This window comes from Oncorhynchus keta, chromosome 37, assembly GCF_023373465.1.
Source record: "Oncorhynchus keta strain PuntledgeMale-10-30-2019 chromosome 37, Oket_V2, whole genome shotgun sequence".
NCBI lineage: Eukaryota > Metazoa > Chordata > Actinopteri > Salmoniformes > Salmonidae > Oncorhynchus > Oncorhynchus keta.
The window spans coordinates 26,267,253-26,283,704 of NC_068457.1; the positions used below are offsets into that span (position 1 = coordinate 26,267,253).

A 16,452-nucleotide genomic window follows, 5' to 3' on the forward strand; every position below is an offset into this window, starting at 1 on the left:
GAACCATTCTTGATACACAGGAAACTGTTGAGCATGAAAAACCCAGCAGCATTGCAGTTCTTGACACAAACCGATGCGCTTGGCACCTACTACCATACCCCGTTCAAAGGCACTTAAATATTTTTGTCTTGCCCATTCCCCCTCAATGGCACACAATCCATGTGTAAAAAAAAACCTTAACCTGGCTCCTCCAGTTCATATATGGATTGAAGTGGATATAACAGGTGACTTCAATAAGGGATAATATAATTCACCTGGTCAGTTTGTCGTGGAAAGAGCAGGTGTTCCTAATGTTTTGTACAATCAGCGTAAATGCATGTTTTGTATTTTAAACGGTACATAAATATTTCACTAGGGGGCGACCAAGTTGTAAACTGCTTGGAGCGCTTACACTGCTGAACATGGGGTGCATTCGTAAATTCCCTCAGGCTATATACTCCGATTTCAGAACACTCGTCTGAGTGTGCAAGAGAATTATGAATTTACGAACGCTCAACACCCGTATATGGCCAGTGTCAGTAAACGTCGGCAAAAATGCGTAATGAAATTGTTGCCAGCAGCACAGTTGCAGTCACCAACGCTCTGGATAACATGAAAACAGCTTAACCATCTCTGCTAGGGTGAGAAATGGTCTGGAAGTAGCTTGCAAGCTAGCTAACTTTAGCCAGTTAGCTTGGGTGCTTGACAGCCGTTGTGAGGTCAGAACACTCGGATCAACCCCACTCCTCGACCAGAGCGTCCAGTGTGCGCTCTAAACGCTCCGAGAGCGAAACTCTGATTTTACGAACGGACAATCTGACAAAGCTCTGAGCAGACTCTGACTGGGTGCTCTCTGGCATTCCAGAGTGAATTTACGAACGCTCCCCGGATAGAACAAGGCCGCGCTTGTTTTTGTTGGACCTATGTTGCCATGACAACAGCGCAAGTTCTATCCCTATTTTGAAAGCGTTTTCCACTGGCACATTTGCTTCCTATTTACAAACTTTCTCAGAAAATACTAGGCACCGAGGTGTAATCATGGCTGATCCAGTGGCAACGACGACCGAAGGGCCACCAACGGATGGAAAATCAGTCAATCTCATTGGGAATGTAAATATAATTGTTACAACAGGCAGGCATATTTACCCTAGAAATACGCCTACAGTAATTTCTCAGTTTAATAGATGCACATTGAACCATCAGTTGTCACGGGCATAACACTAGAGGGCTGGGTTGCTACCTGGTTCATTTTCACAGCTGTTGAGAAGAGTATCAAGAGCCGAGCCTGTTCCTGATGACGATGAGGAAGAGGAGGAGGAGCTTCCCCCACCACCACCACTAATTCCACGAGGCCCTCTAGTGAATTTGCATTCTCGTATTGTCAATTCACATTATTATGCTTAGTTAACTGGAATATAGATTTTACACCTGACATGCATATTATTATTACATTAAAGGACTGTAGTGTTTAAAATAGTATCTTTTGTTTACAGAAAGGATGTCTAACAGTCCATCTGAAAAACTGCAGGGATTTCAATAAAAACGGTATCCTTCTCAGTGACCCCTAACAGTGAAATCATTCGACCCTATTCACCATGCCAAAGCTTTGTGTGTGTGTCCGTGTGCTAACTGGGGTAGTTAAGTTAGGTCACCTAGCTATCTTAAGATCAATGCATGCCAAAGCTTTGTGTGTGTGTGTCCGTGTGCTAACTGGGGTAGTTAAGTTAGGTCACCTAGCTATCTTAAGATCAATGCATGCCAAAGCTTTGTGTGTGTGTCCGTGTGCTAACTGGGGTAGTTAAATTATGCCATTGTAAGTGGCCCTGGATAAGTGTCTGCTAAATGACTAGTAAAATGAGTGTTTTCATGAGCGTTGTGTTCCCAGCTTCCATAAAGAAAGGCACCCAGGGCTTCCTGAGGGCGAGTATTGGGGAGAAGGTGAAGTGCACTATGGTCCAGCCCTACAAGGACTCCAAGGCTGAGCGCTCCAAGTTCCCCCTCTGCTTCAACGAGTGGAAGTATTTCTCCATACAGGTAAGTAGGTATATTAGTTGATGCTCTAGCCAACTTCTCTCTGTCTGGATTCATGTATTGGTCATGACAAAGGAGTTGGCTCCACTGCAGGTACAGTATGGGGCCAGCTATTGCAATACTGTATTGAGAAAGTTGTAAGAATATTATTTTCCGTATCTAACAGGACAGGTTCTTCCTCTGTCCAAGACCTTAACACAATCAATCAATGACTCATTTGGATGTTTCAGATTCCTAAGAGCACTGATAACACGCTGGGTGTCTGTGAGTCACACCGTCTGGGGGTGGAGCTCATCTTCTTTGAGCAGGACACGGGCGTTCCCAAGCTCATAGGAAAGACCTTTGTCAAACTGCTGGACATCGTCAGTGTGAGTGACACGGACAGGAGCGATGGGGACGGAACCCACCGCCCCTTCATGCTCACCATGCCATGTTTAAATGGGATAATAATAAAATGATGATCATTAGAGTGAGTGTACAAAGCTGTCCAGGACTCAACACGTGTGGATGTCCTCCACTAAAGAACCAATGGGTTCTTTCTATTTTAGCTTCCAGTCGATGGTACAAGTATTGTCATTCACCTGCTGCTAGAAGGCTGGCCTGCAGGACCCGATATCAACCGTCTTGTCCTCTGTCCTGTTCTCTAATCAGAAATCACAAATGAACCACCTGCTGGAGCTGAGGCTCAAGCGCCAGGTACAGAATATGAATCAGACACCATGGTCAACGTGTGGGACAGTTATATCATGTTCAATGGGAGTTTTGTACAATGGATTCCTGTATTGACACACGCAATAAAAGCCTACTTGTTTTCCAGGTCATCTGTAAGCTGGAGATGGAGATGGTGATTGCGTATGGATCCCTGGGTTACGGATACTCCCACCAGGTTAGAGGGAGACACATCAGTGTTTGTGTAGATGTAGAGGAAGAATTGATCTTGCCTATCTGTTATTTACTCCCTAGTTGAAGCACCCAAATAGAAACATGGAGAGCCTAGTGGAGCGCTCGCTCTTCCTCCGCTGTCCACCACCGGACGACCGCAAAGACCATCACTAGTGAGACACGGACACACTCAAATACTCTACATGAATTCTTAACTATTGACATTCTGACACTGTGACCCTTTTGTGTGAGTTTTTTCCCCCTAGATTTGACAGACCGATATACTGCCATATAACATATCGCTCCATGTGTCTACAGTAATGTGGTCACTCCTAAGCCAGTACCTTATTCAGACTTCATCGCAGCGCTGATGTACAGAGAGACCACCAACCCAGACAACAGGACGACTTACCCCTCAAACAGCACAATATCCCCCATCATCCTGGAATGTATGGAGAAGAGGGGCAGGTACGGTTTATTATGGAATCTCATTCTGGGTTCAAAGGTCAAAGTGTATACTGTTTTCAGCCCATTTTCTGAAAATGATGCATAGTAGCTACACTAACAAAACAAATGTCTACTGTCCAAAAACTGCCTTAGTGAATTAATTTTATCCAAGGTAAGTGGAAAATAACGTAAAATAACCATAATATAAAAGGATCTGATATTGCTAAGTGGTCAATTTAGTGTTATCTTAGAAAGAACAGGAAGGATGCAGGTAGGAAACGTCCCAAATGATTCCCTATTCCCTACAGTGACAATAAAAAGTATGTGAACCCTTTGGAGTTACCTGGATTTCTGCATAAATTGGTCATCAAATTTGATCTGATCTTCATCTAAGTCACAACAATAGACAAACATAGTGTGCTTAAACTAATAACACACAAATGATTGTTTTGTTGTTGACTATACTGAAAACATAATTTAAACATTCACAGTATAGGTTGGAAAAAGTATGTGAACCCCCAGCCTAATGACTTCTCCAAAAGATCATTGGAGTGGGGAGTCAGCTAACCTGGAGTCCAATCAATGAGATTGGAAATGTTGGTTAGAGCAGCCTTGCCCTATAAAAACACTCACAAAATTTGAGTTTGCTATTCACAAGAAGCATTGCCTGATATGAACCATGTCTCAAACAAAAGAGACCTCGGAAGACCTAAGAATTTTACTTGCATAAAGATGGAAAGGGTTACAAATGTATCTCTAAAAGCCTTGATGTTCATCAGTCCACGGTAAGACAAATTGTCTATAAATGGAGAAAGTTCAGCGTGTTTCTACTCTCCCTAGGAGTCACCATCCTGCAAAGATGACTGCAAGAGCACAGCGCAGAATGCTCAATGAGGTTAAGAAGAATCCTAGAGTATCAGCTAAAGACTTACAGAAATCTCTGGAACATGCTGACCAAGTCGCTAGGTGTACGGTGTTTCCTCCGACACATTGGTGAGGCTTGCTTCCGGGTTGGATGCGTGCTGTGTTAAGAAGCAGTGCGGCTTGGTTGGGTTGTGTTTCGGAGGACGCATGGCTCTCGACCTTCGTCTCTCCCGAGCCCGTACGGGAGTTGTAGCGATGCGACGAGACAGTAACCGTTGGATACCACGAAATTGGGGAGAAAAAGGGGGTAAAAAAAAGAAGAATGGTGTGTATGGGAGGACACCACGAAAGAAGCTGAGGGTCTTTGGGCTGGTTTGCTAACTACCTCTCTCAAAGAGTGCAGTCTATAAAGTCAGGAAATCTGCTGCCTGTCACCAAGGGAGTACCCCAAGGCTCGATCCTAGGCCCCACACTCTTCTCAATTTATTAGGAAGCTCTCATCCATTTATACTCAGCTGGCCCCTGCCCGGATTTTGTGTTAAATGCTCTACAACAAAGCTTTCTTAGTGTCTAACAAGCTTTCTCTACCCTTAACCTTGTTCTGAACACCTCCAAAATAAAGGTAATGTGGTGTGGTACGGTGTGAATACTACCTCTGAGGGCTTTGAGCTTGAGGTAGTCACCTCATAGAAGTACTTGGGAGTATGGCTAGACGGTGCACTGTCCTTCTCTCGGCACATATCAAAGCTGCAGGCTAAAGTTAAATCTAGACTTGGTTTCCTCTATCGTAATCGCTCCTCTTTCACCCCAGCTGCCAAACTAACCCTGATTCAGATGACCATCCTACCCATGCTAGGCTACCTGGGTTGGACTAGTAACCGAAAGGTTGCAAGATCGAATCGATGAGCTGACAAGGTAAAAATCTGTCGTTCTGCCCCTGAACAAGGCAGTTAACCCACTGTTCCTAGGTCGTCATTGAAAATAAGAATTTGTTCTTAACTGATTTGCCTACTTAAATAAAGGTTAAAAATAAATTTAAAAAATTACGGAGACTTAATTTATAGATGGGCAGGTAAGGGTGCTCTCGAGTGGCTAGATGTTTTTTACCATTCAGCCATCAGATTTGCCACCAATGCTCCTTATAGGACACATCACTGCACTCTATACTCCTCTGTAAACTGGTCATCTCTGTATACCCGTCTCAAGACCCACTGGTTGATGCTTATTTATAAAACCCTCTTAGGCCTCACTCCCCCCTATCTGAGATATCTACTGCAGCCCTCATCCTCCACATACAACACCTGTTCTGCCAGTCACGTTCTGTTAAAGGTCCCCAAAGCACACACATCCCTGGTCGGTCCTCTTTTCAGTTTGCTGCAGCTAGTGACTGGAACGAGATGCAAAAAAACACTCAAACTGGACAGTTTTATCTCAATCTCTTCATTCAAAGACTCAGTCATGGACACTTACTGACAGTTGTGGCTGCTTTGCATGGTGTTGTCTCTACCTTTTTGCCCTCTGTGCTGTTGTCTGTGCCCAATAATGTTTGAACCATGTTTTGTGCTGCTATCTTGTTGTGTTGATACCATGTTGTTGTTATGTTGTGTTGTTACCATGCTGTGTTGTCATGTGTTGCTGCCTTGCTATGTTGTTATCTTAGGTCTCTCTTTATGTAGTCTCTCTTGTTGTGATATGTGTTTTGTCCTATATTTATATTGTGTTTTTAAAAATGTTAATCTCAGGCCCCCATCCCTGCAGGAGGCCTTTGGTAGGCCGTCATTGTAAATAATAATTTTTTCTTAACTGACTTGCCAAGTTAAATAAAGGTTAAATAAAAATTAATTTAAACAAATGTAAAAAGCCATTGCTGTCCAATAAAAACATTGCTGCACGTCTGAAGTTTGCAAATGTGCCCCTGGATGTTCCACAGCGCTACTGGCAACATATTCTGTGGACAGATGAAACTACAGTTGAGTTGTTTGGAAGAAACACACAAGATTCTGTGTGGAGAGAAAAAAGGCACAGCACACCAACATAAAAACCTCATCCCAACTGTAAAGTCTGGTGGAGGGGGCATCATGGTTTGGGCCTGCTTTGCTGCCTCAGGGCCTGGACAGCTTGCTATCATTGACGGAAAAATGAATTCCCAAGTTTATCAACACATTTTTCAGGATAATGTCTGTCCTCCAAATAGAAGCTCAACAGAAGTTGGTGATGCAACAGGACAACGACCCAAAACACAGAAGTAAATCAACAACAGCTAAATGACTTAAATGTAAATGTAAAACAGACTGGCTTCATCAGAAGAAAATACACCTTCTGGAGAGGCCCAGTCAGTCCTGACCTCAACCCAATTGAGATGCTCTGGCATGACCTCGAGAGCAGTTCACACCAAACATCCCAAGAATATTGCTGAACTGAAACAGTTTTGTAAAGAGGAATGGTCCAAAGTTTCTCCTGACTGTTGTGCAGGTCTGATCCACAACTACAGAAAACGTTTGGTTGAGGTTATTGCTGCCAACCAGTTATTCAATCCAAGGGTTCACATACTTTTTCCACTGTGATTGTTTGCACAGTGTGTTCAATAAAGACATGAAAATGTATAATTGTTTGTGTGTTATTAGTTTAAGCACACCGGTTTGTCTATTGTTGTGACCTAGATGGAGATCAAAATACATTTTATGACCAATTTATGCAGAAATCCAGGTATTTCCAAAGGGTTCACATACTTTTTCTTGACACTGTATATAGTGCATTCCTTTTGACCAGAGCCCTGTGGGATGTAAAGGAACCAGAGCCCTGTGGGATGTAAAGGAAACAGAGCCCTGTGGGATGTAAAGGAACAGAGCCCTGTGGGATGTAAAGGAACCAGAGCCCTGTGGGATGTAAAGGAACCAGAGCCCTGTGGGATGTAAAGGAACCAGAGCCCTGTGGGATGTAAAGGAACCAGAGCCCTGTGGGATGTAAAGGAACCAGAGCCCTGTGGGATGTAAAGGAACCAGAGCCCTGTGGGATGTAAAGGAACCAGAGCCCTGTGGGATGTAAAGGAACCAGAGCCCTGTGGGATGTAAAGGAACCAGAGCCCTGTGGGATGGTCAAAAGTAATGCACGAGAAAGGGAATAGGGTACTATTTGGAACGGATCCCTAATGTTAAGTTATTACCCCCATGATGCCCAGGCTACTGCAGATGCACGAGGAGATGGAGGCGTTTGAGTCGTCCGAGGACTCCCTGCAGTACCTGGAGAAACTGGTGATGAAGAAAGGGATTAGAACCGGTACCCCCTGGAGGATGAACAAGAGGTTCAAGGTCTGTCTGTCTGTAACTCAACTCTCTCAATTTTTCTATCAACTCAGTTCATTCAGGAAGTCCTATACAGATTTCTCATTATTAATTTCCTGAATTGGCCACAATCGTAGTGTGTGTTCAATGTAAATGCTTTATTTACACTAACCCTGTGTGTACAGTGCCTTGCGAAAGTATTCGGCCCCCTTGAACTTTGACCTTTTGCCACATTTCAGGCTTCAAACATAAAGATATAAAACTGTATTTTTTTGTGAAGAATCAACAACAAGTGGGACACAATCATGAAGTGGAACGACATTTATTGGATATTTCAAACTTTTTTAACAAATCAAAAACTGAAAAATTGGGCGTGCTAAATTATTCAGCCCCCTTAAGTTAATACTTTGTAGCGCCACCTTTTGCTGCGATTACAGCTGTAAGTCGCTTGGGGTATGTCTCTATCAGTTTTGCACATCGAGAGACTGCATTTTTTTCCCATTCCTCCTTGCAAAACAGCTCGAGCTCAGTGAGGTTGGATGGAGAGCATTTGTGAACAGCAGTTTTCAGTTCTTTCCACAGATTCTCGATTGGATTCAGGTCTGGACTTTGACTTGGCCATTCTAACACCTGGATATGTTTATTTTTGAACCATTCCATTGTAGATTTTGCTTTATGTTTTGGATCATTGTCTTGTTGGAAGGCAAATCTCCATCCCAGTCTCAGGTCTTTTGCAGACTCCATCAGGTTTTCTTCCATAATGGTCCTGTATTTGGCTCCATCCATCTTCCCATCAATTTTAACCATCTTCCCTGTCCCTGCTGAAGAAAAGCAGGCCCAAACCTGATGCTGCCACCACCATGTTTGACAGTGGGGATGGTGTGTTCAGGGTGTTGCTTTTACGCCAAACATAACGTTTTGCATTGTTGTCAAAAAGTTCAATTTTGGTTTCATCTGACCAGAGCACCTTCTTCCACATGTTTGGTGTGTCTCCCAGGTGGCTTGTGGCAAACTTTAAACGACACTTTTTATGGATATCTTTAAGAAATGTCTTTCTTCTTGCCACTCTTCCATAAAGGCCAGATTTGTGCAATATACGACTGATTGTTGTCCTATGGACAGAGTCTCCCACCTCGGCTGTAGATCTCTGCAGTTCATCCAGAGTGATCATGGGCCTCTTGGCTGCATCTCTGATCAGTCTTCTCCTTGTATGAGCTGAAAGTTTAGAAGGACGGCCAGTTCTTGGTAGATTTGCAGTGGTCTGATACTCCTTCCATTTCAATATTATCGCTTGCACAGTGCTCCTTAGGATGTTTAAAGCTTGGGAAATGTTTTTGTATCCAAATCCGGCTTTAAACTTCTTCACAACAGTATCTCGGACCTGCCTGGTGTGTTCCTTGTTCTTCATGATGCTCTCTGCGCTTTTAACGGACCTCTGAGACTATCACAGTGCAGGTGCATTTATACGGAGACTTGATTACACACAGGTGGATTGTATTTATCATCATTAGTCATTTAGGTCAACATTGGATCATTCAGAGATCCTCACTGAACTTCTGGAGAGAGTTTGCTGCACTGAAAGTAAAGGGGCTGAATAATTTTGCACGCCCAATTTTTCAGTTTTTGATTTTTTTTTAAAGTTTGAAATATCCAATAAATGTCGTTCCACTTCATGATTGTGTCCCACTTGTTGTTGATTCTTCACAAAAATATACAGTTTTATATCTTTATGTTTGAAGCCTGAAATGTGGCAAAAGGTCGCAAAGTTCAAGGGGGCCGAATACTTTCGCAAGGCACTGTATATTCAATTCTATGTCAATGACCCTCTTGGTTGAGCTGTAGGGCAGTGTTGTGTCCTGTAAAACAGTATATCTGAGAGGGTTTTTTTCTGGTGTGTGTTTGCAGGTTCTCTCTAAGTGGAGGAAAAAGGCAACGATGGTCTCCAAGCTGCTCAATTTTGGAGGCTGTTCAGAGGCGGCGAAACAACAGAGAGACAACATGTTGCCCACAGGGCCATTGGGTTGGTCAACCTTTCACTCACGGACACACACACTCACGGACACACACACTCACGGACACACACACTCACGGACACAAACACTCACGGACACAAACACTCACGGACACACACTCACGGACACAAACACACACACACTCATGGACACACACTCTCAAGGAAACAAACACACACACACTCATGGACACACACACTCATTGAGACACGCTCACGGACACAAACACACACATACAACAAACTTGGCAACGGCAAAAAGACAGATAGGATGTTGCATATGGATTTCTCTGGTTAATATCGATATCCATGGAAGTGCTGATTTTGATGTTACTGTTTTTATGTTGCAGGTGTGACTCCCCCTGTGCCACTTTTAAACTGCCTTGCCATGCAACAGGTACTGCTGATCTGTGTTTATACACACACACACACACACACACACACAGACAGACAGACAGTATCTTTCATGTGTATTTTCTTCTGCTGTTTCCTTACAGGAGAAAATACCCTTAGTCAATGAGAATGAAGTGTCTGAAATGAGCAAGTCTCCATCTCCCAGAAAGACCCTGGCTGCAGCATCTGGCCTGTCCACATGTATGGCCTCCACCCAGGTTGCCCAGTCAGCCCCATTCTCTCCACCTCCATCTGATCAATATACCACACCACCAACAGTAGCCACCCCACCTACAGTAGCCACCCCACCTACATCAGCCGTGGCCCATAAGGCATCTCCCCCTAGCAGTGTGGCCTCCAGCTCCATGGACCACCTTGTCCAGTCCAGGGCCACCTCTTCCCCCAGACACGTCACCCTGGTCCTGCCTGAGGGTCCCGCCACCCCAGCTTCCACCTCAGCCTCCACCTCCGCTCAGCCCAGTACCAGACACATCCCTAAACCCACCAATGTGGCCGCAGCCCCCGTTCCCATCCACCTGACCTCCCTCTGTGTTCTTACTACCCTGGAGGAAGAAGGGGAGGAGGAAGACGGAGAGGAGGAAGACGGAGAGGAGGAAGACGGAGAGGAGGAGGTCGGGAAGAAAAAGGAGGTGCATGCTACAGTATCGTCCTCCCTCCTCAAGACGCTCTCCTCTCTGACGCTGACCCCCGAGGTGGCCCTCCATGCCACCCTGGTGCACTCGCACCAACAGAGCAGGCATGGGCAGCTGGAGGAATGTCAGCCAGCTAACCCCAGCTACCAGCAGGAGGAGTGTCAGCCAGCTAACCCCAGCTACCAGCAGGAGGAATGTCAGCCAGCTAACCCCAGCTACCAGCAGGAGGAATGTCAGCCAGCTAACCCCAGCTACCAGCAGGAGGAGTGTCATCCAGCTAACCCCAGCTACCAGCCTTACCAGGGGAGCCCGTCCAGGGGGAAGAGTGACCGAGACCAGGGGAGGACTGGTAGTGGTGCCGCTGGAGGAGTGAGGGAGTCGGGGTGGACCCAGACCCAGAGAGAGGCTGCTGGAATGGGCAGCATTGGAAGTCGGTGGAAGCTGAATTTTGCTGGGCTTGGCTCTCTTGGTTCCGGAGGGCAGAGGAGGGAAGAAGATGCCCCATGCAGCAGCACTGCCTTCAGGTCCCCTACACTGATCGACCTGGCCCCACCACGGCTGCTGGGGGCCTGGACCGAGAACATTGCCACTGTGCCGACACCCATAGGAGGGGGTGGGGGAGGCCTGGACTGGAGATCTGGAGGTCTGCCTGCTGCCCAGAGAACCAGCCCGACTCTCTGCTCTCAGTTAATCTCCCCCCTGTCCATCCCGCCGTCATCCGACCCTCTGAGCCAAAGCCCTCTGACGCGCTCCCCCCTGCCGCACCTCGGCTCACGGGCCACTGACACACCTTCTCCAGACCTGGAAACCTGGACCCTAGATAGTTCTCCCTTCCTCGGTGGCATGCTGTGTGAGTCCAACCCTCCAGATCTACGTGTAGGCCAAACCAGCGGTGGCAGCAACACTGACAGGCACACCCAGAGACCAGGAGGAGCCAGCTCCAGCACAGAACCACTCACCACACTCAACTCCTGGCTCAGATGTGACAATCTCCCCACCGGAGCTGGCTCAGACTCTGGACAGTGGTCCCTCCTCTCAGAGATCGACATGTCACCACTCCGCAGCGGACTGGTCTTCTCCCCCCTTACCCCCATCTCCACCTCCGACCCCCTCACCCCCAGCTCCTCCCCTACCAGAAGCACCAGAGTCGGCAAGCCAGGCAAGGAGAGACCCAGGGTCGTGGAGACACCGCATTCCCCATATCACAGGCGCAGCAGAGACCACAGAGATTATTATGGGAAGATGTAGCAAAAATATATATTTTTTGGCAGCCTATTTTGTCAAGTTCATTGCCTTTTACTTGGGAAATTATCTGATTCGGTTATCTAAGTATTAATTCAAATGTTTATTTTATCAAAGAATTTAGTTAAGATGAACTATGTTTTTTTATTGATAAAATAGGACAGGACCTCTAAAGCGGAACTAATTTAATGAGGGGTTTTGTTTCAGTGAAAGCAGAGGAATGTTTTGACCGCAGGACCGTTCCCAAACTTTGGTATGTGCATTCATTCTCGGGAATTATTATTATTTTAACTGTTCCCAACCTGAATAATTTCATATCATTTACGTAAATTGAATAAGCACAATTAATGAAAACTATGCTAAATTATTTTTGTCGCGTACTGCATGCATAACGTTACTTTGATACTGGCTTGGCTTGTTGAATATTCACTTCCTAAATATTGTCACATTCTAAAGCAAGCTAACATAAACATTGCATAAAGCGAGTTGGCTACGTTTTCTATTTACCATTTGCATTACATTAGTTTGCTCACTAACCTCTGAAATATGCGCTGTAAAATAATGGCATTTGCTAGAAATACCAAGTATTCCCGAAAACAACCTCCTTAACATATCCCCAACAACCTCAAGTTGCTGCTCGTGGTCGGCTCATATAGATGGTGTGTGATTATGCGGTTAGGACAGCAGCGTCTAACACGTTTTAACAGATCTGTGTCCAGACTGAGTCTCGTACTTTAACGTGGCTGATTTAGCGACTCACTGACTCCATCCAACCAGTGTCAGAGTAAGCGAACAGAGACGTTACCATTATATGACTTGTGCTTCTGTCAAGTGATGACAAGCAGATGATGCCTGTACTATAAGACATGTGCATGATCCTAGATAACCACAGCCTTTCATGGTTCTAGTTCATTCACAAGGCAAGGGAAATATGACAACCTGGTTGCTCCTCAGCCCTCTAGGTGTCTGGCGCTGGCCTGGTGATAGTCTGCCATGGAGAGAGATGGGAGTAGTGTTACATCATCTCTCTAGGTGGTTGGTGCTGGCCTGGTGATAGTCTGCCATGGAGAGAGATGGGAGTAGTGTTACATCATCTCTCTAGGTGGTTGGTGCTGACCTGGTCATCTCTCTAGGTGGTTGGTGCTGGCCTGGTGATAGTCTGCCATGGAGAGAGATGGGAGTAATGTTACATCATCTCTCTAGGTGGTTGGTGCTGGCCTGGTGATAGTCTGCCATGGAGAGAGATGGGAGTAATGTTACATCATCTCTCTGGGTGTCTGGTGCTGGCCTTTGCCATGGAGAGAGATGGTGTTACATCATCTCTCTAGGTGTCTGGTGCTGGCCTGGTGATATTTGTTACATCATCTCTCTGTGGTTGGTGCTGGCCTGGTGATAGTCTGCCATGGAGAGAGATGGGAGTAATGTTACATCATCTCTCTAGGTGGTTGGTGCTGGCCTGGTGATACTCTGCCATAGAGAGAGATGGGAGTAATGTTACATCATCTCTCTAGGTGTCTGGTGCTGGCCTGGTGATAGTCTGCCATGGAGAGAGATGGGAGTAATGTTACATCATCTCTCTACGTGGTTGGCGCTGGCCTGGTGATAGTCTGCCATGGAGAGAGATGGGAGTAATGTTACATCATCTCTCTAGGTGGTTGGTGCTGGCCTGGTGATACTCTGCCATGGAGAGAGATGGGAGTAATGTTACATCATCTCTCTAGGTGGTTGGTGCTGGCCTGGTGATACTCTGCCATGGAGAGAGATGGGAGTAATGTTACATCATCTCTCTAGGTGGTTGGTGCTGGCCTGGTGATAGTCTGCCATGGAGAGAGATGGGAGTAATGTTACATCATCTCTCTAGGTGGTTGGTGCTGGCCTGGTGATAGTCTGCCATGGAGAGAGATGCAGTTGATGGGGTTCTGCTGGACTGTCCCTGGGTACCAGTGTGTATCAGTGGGTCTCAGCTCCTGGCCAAGACCTGGTTTGGGGACACAGCATACCGCATCCTGCTCACGGACCTGCACTCTGTGTGGGAGGAGGAGATGGACACCAGGGCCATCCAGGACAGAGCTCAGGCAAGGAGGACACACACATATATGTACACACACACACACACACACACACAAATTAAAGTACAGTTCAAAAGCCTTTGAAAAAATGTCCTCTCTGTCGTAACAGGAGCTGAACAGGCGATTGCGGGCTCCCGTCCACGCCTTCTTCTCTCACATGTGTGAGGTGGCTCTCCCCTGTCTGTCTGGACGGGTGGAGGACAGGGGTGCGCTTCAGTTCTCCCTCAACCACCACGGCGGTGACATCAACCTGAAGTTGAAGAGTGAGCTGGCTGGGGTGCCTTTCTACTGGGAATTCCGCTGCACCCCTGCCCCTGTGGCTTTGGTACGATCTATAGACTTAACTGAACACCAACTCTATACTCAACTTTCACTGAACTTTTGTGTGTGTTTGTGTGTTTTTATGCAAGACCCTGTGTGTGCGTGTGTGTGTGTGTGTGTGTGTGTGTGTGTGTGTGTGTGTGTGTGTGTGCGTTGCGTTGCGTTGCGTGCTAATGGTTGTGTAATGTGTATTGGTGTGTTCTATCAGGTGTGCAGTCAGCTTGTGCGCCCCCTGCTGTTGATGAGCAGGTTACTGCAGAGACAGGTGGGCCAACTGGGAGCTCTGCTGGCCAGGAAAGACACTGAGCTCCAAGACTACAGGGACAATGGGGCAGTGCTGAGCAGAGGTAGGCTCTACATGCAGAGAAACAAAAATACACTCATTAAACACAACATACACACCTGTTCCTCTCGTTGGTGTGTGTGTTTTGCAGAGCGATTGCAGACAGAGTTGTTTGAGGAACAAAGCTACAGAGAGAACTTCCTGACACAGGTAAGATTCATAGTCGCAATCTCAGGCATACTGAACATGCATAGTTAGGAGGAATATATTACTGGGAAAGAGAAAGCCTGGCAAGAGCCGCCTTTGAATACTCAGCTTAGTAAGTAAGTAAGCCACAATAAACCAGGTTTCTGCTGCAATATTTTGTGTGTCTCTCTCTGGGCGTGGCCTTCCATAAACAAGGTTATTAATGACTTCTAGTTTTCTACTTATTGGATGGTTGTCTGTTCTTGTTTTATCCAGTGATCACTGACAGAATAAGGTGTCCACACTTTTGTAAATGACCGTTGTTTTTATAATGCAGTTCTAATTTAACCTTTATCTAGACCTGAAAGACAATCGGGTGTTCAGGCTTTAAAGGAAATGCTTTGTTTGCACAAGGCGCTCATTGTGCTCAGCTGCATGGCACCCTGGGTCGTCCAGTGAGGACTGGGTTCTTGCTCAGCCAACTGGTGAATGTAGTTTGTTCTGTTCTAGGGGCATTATAGCCATGTGGTTGGTGGGAGGTGCTGGGTTTGGCTGGATCTTGGCCAAGTACACTTCCCGTTGGGTTAAAGCCAGGTAAAGAGGCTTGGAGGACACGATGCGCTCTTGTATCTCCATATTAGCCTCGGTGGCCTCTTCAGGGGAGAAGGGGCTGATAAACCTCTTACTGCTGCCGCCCTCGGTCATCACCTTGGCACGAGGGCGGCATAGTTACCGTATAATCACGTAACTGACGATAATGAAAATAAAATAGCTGTCATAACCTATAAAAACATTATGGAAGGAACAGCTGACTGAAGACGGGACGGATGGGCATTCGTTGAGTCTGTTTCTACGGTTACATGGACTCTACAACGTAAGGAGACTGTGTTGCTCCTTGCTGTAGCAAACAAGGCTTTGGTTGTCTAGGCAACGCCCCACTTCCTGCAGCACATGCAGGAGTGGAGGAGAGAAGAAAATGTGCGTCTTTAAAATAAATAAAAAATTATTTTAAAATGTTGCTATTGAAACGATTATAACGCTGACCGCGGTCGTTATGCAGACCAATAACCTTCATCCAAAATTCCATGACCGTCACAGCTCTACTTTGCACTTATGATGGGTCCGCTCGGGAAAATCAACTTTCTTAGACTGTCGTCGTGCACTCCGTCATCCAGATTAGATAGATTTACACTTATGATGGGTCCGCTCGGGAAAATCAACTTTCTTAGACTGTCGTCGTGCACTCCGTCATCCAGATTATATAGATTTACGCTCCTCTTGTGCGTAGTCTCCTGGGTCGCCTGATGAGGGCTGGGTCCTTGCTCTTACCCCCCCCAAATGCTACCCTCCCCTGTTATTGGTCATTTGAAGAGGTTAGCATGTTTTTGGAGGGTATAATTTTGCCTCTAACGTTGTGTCATTATTCACGATTATGCACAATAATGGTGGCATCAACATTACTGTTGAAGTGTTTAGAAACATTCTATTCTTATTTCCAATAAATGTGACTCCAAAATGACACAATACATTATTCAACATTCAGTTCCTATTCCCAACAAACTGCAAAGGCATCGAACAAGTTTGTAAAGTCACAAGAATGATGTGGTCATTGTGTGCTAGGAATATGTGACCAAATACTAAATGTTTGACTATTTTAATACACTACAGGTGCATTGTTTTACAAATACTTCTGACACCTTCAAATGGAGGGACTAGATGCACAAAGTGCTTTCATTTCTAATCTAAACGGTAACGGGTGTATGGAAATACCAGTGAATAAAAGTTGACTTTGTGTCCTGTCGCCTCATAG

General features: G+C 45.8%; 2 protein-coding genes across 2 annotated transcripts; both read left to right on the forward strand.

Annotated features, from left to right (window-relative positions):
- Nucleotides 1-380: 380 nt before the first annotated feature.
- Nucleotides 381-13,053, forward strand: LOC118376081 (uncharacterized). The gene is made up of 15 exons (XM_052499948.1): nucleotides 381-1,089; nucleotides 1,237-1,338; nucleotides 1,473-1,524; nucleotides 1,865-2,013; nucleotides 2,241-2,378; nucleotides 2,662-2,706; nucleotides 2,828-2,896; nucleotides 2,974-3,065; nucleotides 3,211-3,360; nucleotides 7,382-7,511; nucleotides 9,390-9,504; nucleotides 9,846-9,892; nucleotides 9,993-12,036; nucleotides 12,816-12,885; nucleotides 12,917-13,053. Exons 1-13 carry the CDS (start codon nucleotides 1,018-1,020, stop codon nucleotides 11,787-11,789), a joined length of 2,958 nt encoding a protein of 985 aa, XP_052355908.1. The 5' UTR covers nucleotides 381-1,017; the 3' UTR covers nucleotides 11,790-12,036; nucleotides 12,816-12,885; nucleotides 12,917-13,053.
- Nucleotides 13,054-13,675: 622 nt separating this feature from the next.
- Nucleotides 13,676-14,985, forward strand: LOC118376084 (non-homologous end-joining factor 1). The gene is made up of 5 exons (XM_052498937.1): nucleotides 13,676-13,858; nucleotides 13,962-14,177; nucleotides 14,382-14,520; nucleotides 14,608-14,666; nucleotides 14,980-14,985. The coding sequence occupies exons 1-5, from the start codon at nucleotides 13,676-13,678 to the stop codon at nucleotides 14,983-14,985; spliced, it is 603 nt and encodes a 200-aa protein (XP_052354897.1).
- The last annotated feature ends 1,467 nt before the right edge of the window (nucleotides 14,986-16,452 follow it).